The 4024-nt window shown below is 37.5% G+C and overlaps 1 protein-coding gene across 1 annotated transcript; it reads left to right on the top strand.

Annotated features, from left to right (window-relative positions):
- The first annotated feature begins 1575 nt into the window (after positions 1-1575).
- On the top strand, positions 1576-3832 carry LOC143049757 (headcase protein homolog). The gene has a single exon (XM_076223473.1). The coding sequence runs from the start codon at positions 1717-1719 to the stop codon at positions 3175-3177; it is 1461 nt and encodes a 486-aa protein (XP_076079588.1). The 5' UTR covers positions 1576-1716; the 3' UTR covers positions 3178-3832.
- Positions 3833-4024: the final 192 nt, after the last annotated feature.

Raw genomic sequence — 4024 nt, 5'->3', positions numbered from 1 at the left:
GTTGACAGTAGTTATTCGGTTCTTTTTCGATGTCAAGGCCGCATTCAATTTCAATAAGAAAATAAAGAAATCAAAATAAAAAAACAACCAGACTTTGTCACACTAACTTTCTCTCGAGATGTTTTGATCACTTTAGTAAGTAGGTGTAATGAGGGGACGTTTATTTATTATGGTAATTAACTCCCTCTTAACCTTTATACAGGCGCGGATCCAGAGGGGGGTTCCGGGGTTGGACACCCCCCTTTTTTTGGACGATCAATGCATTTGAATGGGGAGATGTAGTTGGAACCCCCCCCCCCCTTTGTCCTGGGTTAGGAACCCCCCCTTTTTAAAATGGCTGGATCCGCCCCTGTAATGGGGGCAATATTGACGAATTTCATCGGCCCTCAGCGCTAGTATGTTTTTAATTTTGGTTGTTTTGATCGTTTGGATTTTTTTTGGTGGGAGGGGGTTACGATTTTCATTTAATGCTTAAAAATGGTGCATTTTTCAATCAAGGAGGGTGAACGCATAATATGTGATATCCCCCCTTTTTTTTGTATGCGCTACAGTAGAATTCGATCGACTCGTATCATATTCAACTTAATACCTTATAGCGCCTCGATCCGTGAATATTTTACCGACGATTATTCTCTATAATTTGACACCTCCCACCTCTAACAAATTGTCTTTTAATTTCAGCGTTCCTGGGTGACATCAATCTCGGTGTTACATAATAAATTTTAATCGATTTTCAATAACAGCTGCGTCTGCACTTTAAATATTCATGATGTTTCGTGTGTTTTGTTTAGATGGCATAATTAAGAATTTTGGCAAAATATCAGTTGTTATATTTCGCCCGAGTTTGCACTTGTAAATCTCAGTATGCATTTTTGTGTTTTGATATTGTTTATCAGTCACTCTATACAATTGTTTTGTCTTTTTTAATGTAGTTGAGTCATTCAGATATGATTTGCAGTGTGTAAAATATATTTTGTTAAGCAAAAGCATATAGCTTTTTACTATTTTATACGCATATATGATCATAGTATCGTAAAAAAAATGTCGAGAAAATATGCGTTTTAAAAAAGTACGTTTATCATCAGTTATTTTAAAATAAAATAGGTCTCTCCTTATTCACTATAGTTTGATGTTTATCAATAAAATATAAAGAAGCCTTTGTTAGTAGTGCGTTACCCCAGCAAGCTGTTTACAAATAATATTTTTAAAAAGTTACATGCCTCCCTGCACAATCGATTTACTTTCTATTGTATGTTTTTCCCCAATTGCATTTATTTCTCAAAGCAAGGCCTAACCCAGATTCATTCTAAATTAAAATTATACACTTTACGTTACTATTGATAGAAAAGATGTTTAAATATAAAATTGTTATTGAAAAATACCGACTAAGATTACAAACGTCCTCGACCTATTTATGACAAACGCGTAGAAATAAAAATACACCATTAATGCTTGTACTTCTAACAAAATAATCAATCTTGCGTCTAAGGTCATAGATTATTCATTCAACCAATCATAATTCCTGACCGCATTTCTAACCAATCATAACCATTGTTCTAAACGAAAGTAGGCAGTTCTACGTTATTGTCAACAATAATAAACTGGATGTAAAAGCCGGCATTACTTTTAGCACGTTTAAAACTAACCGGTAAATACAGATTATACTGTGACAATATTTAGTGATTGAACATTTGAATTGTGTGGATTTATAGAAACATGCCGCACCGGAAGCACCAAAAGGTGCAACTGCACAACGTTGTTAAAAAAGATGTGGAAAATAACAATGTACAAGCCGCCGCAGAAACGAGGGCGCCTGTTGTTGAAGTAAATGACAACAGAGCTGGTCCCAAACTTGTCAAGTGTTGTGTGCCTCTAACATGCACTTCACCCGAGGATTTGATTAATCCAAAGGAGCCTGAAAAGTCTGTGAAAGTGTTCTGCAATAATGAAGCATGCGACTTCAGTAAGTGGATGCACAAGGATTGTTTCGAGGAATGGGAGGAGACGGTTTTGTCCTATCTACGCTCGTGTGGACGCGCTAGAAGCTGGAGCGAAAAACAACGCTTGCAAAATTTGTGGACAAAGAAAGGCTACGACCTAGCTTTCAAGGCTTGTGATTGCAAATGTGGCAGGGGACATATACGGAAGGATCTGGATTATTTCCCAAAACCACAAGTTGCTGTTGTCGACAACAAAAACAAAAAGAAACCGAAGAAGAAGAACGATAAACCGGCTCCTGTGGTGAGTAACGGGAAAGGGGGACATGCTTCTACCTCCACACCCCATAACAACAACCACATTCACAGTGCACCTATCAACACAACAAATGTAAACAACAACAATAACAACACGTCTTACAACAATCATGTCAGCAACACGAACCATATTTTTTCTACACAGCGCTCGCGCACTGACAGCGTCAGTAGCAGTGGAAGCCTACCGCGTTCTTCTGGTTCTATTGGATCCTCGTCATCACCGACGCCGTCATCCCCTATTGTTAATGGAAACCTGAACCAACCGGCTTTCCCAAAAAGCCCGAAAACCGTAGATGTCCACTCGTTTAACGCAAACACTTCCTTTCGGCGCCGCCAAGATCTGTCTGCCTTCACCTTTCTACCAAGGCATAAACAGAATCCATACCATATCAAGATGGACGACGATGGTACGGATGATACCAGGAACTTTATACTTTCTCACTTGACATCGTACAAGGTTTGCTCGCTGAGCTGTGTTATATGTAAGAGCGGCTTACCCGTTTTTGATAGGTACCCTATGATTGACGGAACATTCTTCTTGTCACCTCAGGCTTACGGCGATGGAGTAGTACAAGTCATCTCCGATGGTCGTCTGCAGTTTATCAACGCCGTCTGCGTACAGTGCCTTGAAAAGGGATCAGATATTCGGTGTGCATCATGCAAATGCCCATGGGACGGGAGCGCACTTCAACTTGGAACTATGTATACTTACGATATATTTGCTGCTACGCCATGCTGTCAGAAACGGTTAACATGCAAGCAGTGTCGTCGAGCAGTTGTAGACGTCAACACTGGTCTGACATTTTATAGTCAATACAGTCGGATGATTGCGTGTCCTTACTGCAAGGCGTACGACTTTCATTTTATACGACCGCTCAATGAAGCCTTCAATGTTAGAGCAAAACAGAGTATATGGAACTAAACTGCTTAGAACTTTTATTCTGTTAACAATACTCCGCGCGTATATATAAATATATTTGCCTTTTACTTGTTTTATATATATAACTTTAGCAATTTACCGTTTTACTTGAACTTTTTACACTGTTGTGTCATAATTTGTTTCGCAGATGGATCGACAAGTCTCGTTGAATGGATGGGATTGTTCCTCATATATCTGGAAGAACTAGTTTATGGACCATATTGACTATGTTACGTTACATTGTGGATTTTTGGTGCAGACATGTTTTTTTTACCAGAGACGTTATCATATACGACATGTGGTAATTTTTGTGTAAACTTCATTAGAGATTTAATCTCGTGTCCTCGCTGAGTTTGTATCCATCATTTGTTTATGAACTATTCTTAGTTTGAAGAAGCAGAACTAAATAAAATTCCGATTTGGTTTATAAACTTATAGGAAATATTTCAAATAACTAGACGTTTAATTTGGATGACATTTTAAATTTAAGAACAAAACGTTTTGCGTGAAACCGGATTATTTTAATGAATTTAAAGACATTCAATATGCAAAGACATGTTACGTGTAGAATGTGCTTATGACGTTTTCTGCTTCATTTGAGACTAAAGAAATGGCATTTCTTACATATGTTTATTTTTGGAATAAATATTTAATTATTTATTGGAATTGATATGTAGCTTGTGGTTATTTCACGCTCTGTGGATTGTATATCAGTTCACTTCAGTATTTCTGAATGAGCATATTGTACAGGATAACCGACTTTCGACAAAAGTTGTATATCTTTTTTATATTTTTAAAATTGTCACTACATGTATGTATCCCAATATCATGCTTTATGATTTCCTTGGAG

This window comes from Mytilus galloprovincialis, chromosome 10 (assembly GCF_965363235.1).
Source record: "Mytilus galloprovincialis chromosome 10, xbMytGall1.hap1.1, whole genome shotgun sequence".
Classification (NCBI taxonomy): Eukaryota; Metazoa; Mollusca; class Bivalvia; order Mytilida; family Mytilidae; genus Mytilus; species Mytilus galloprovincialis.
Note: the sequence above shows the minus strand (reverse complement) of the source record. Positions and strands in the feature narration are given on the sequence as shown.

What these genes read in the sequence shown, in the direction of transcription:
- LOC143049757 (XM_076223473.1), top strand. Translation starts at nt 1,717, where the DNA reads ATGCCGCACCGGAAGCACCAAAAGGTGCAACTGCACAACGTTGTTAAA.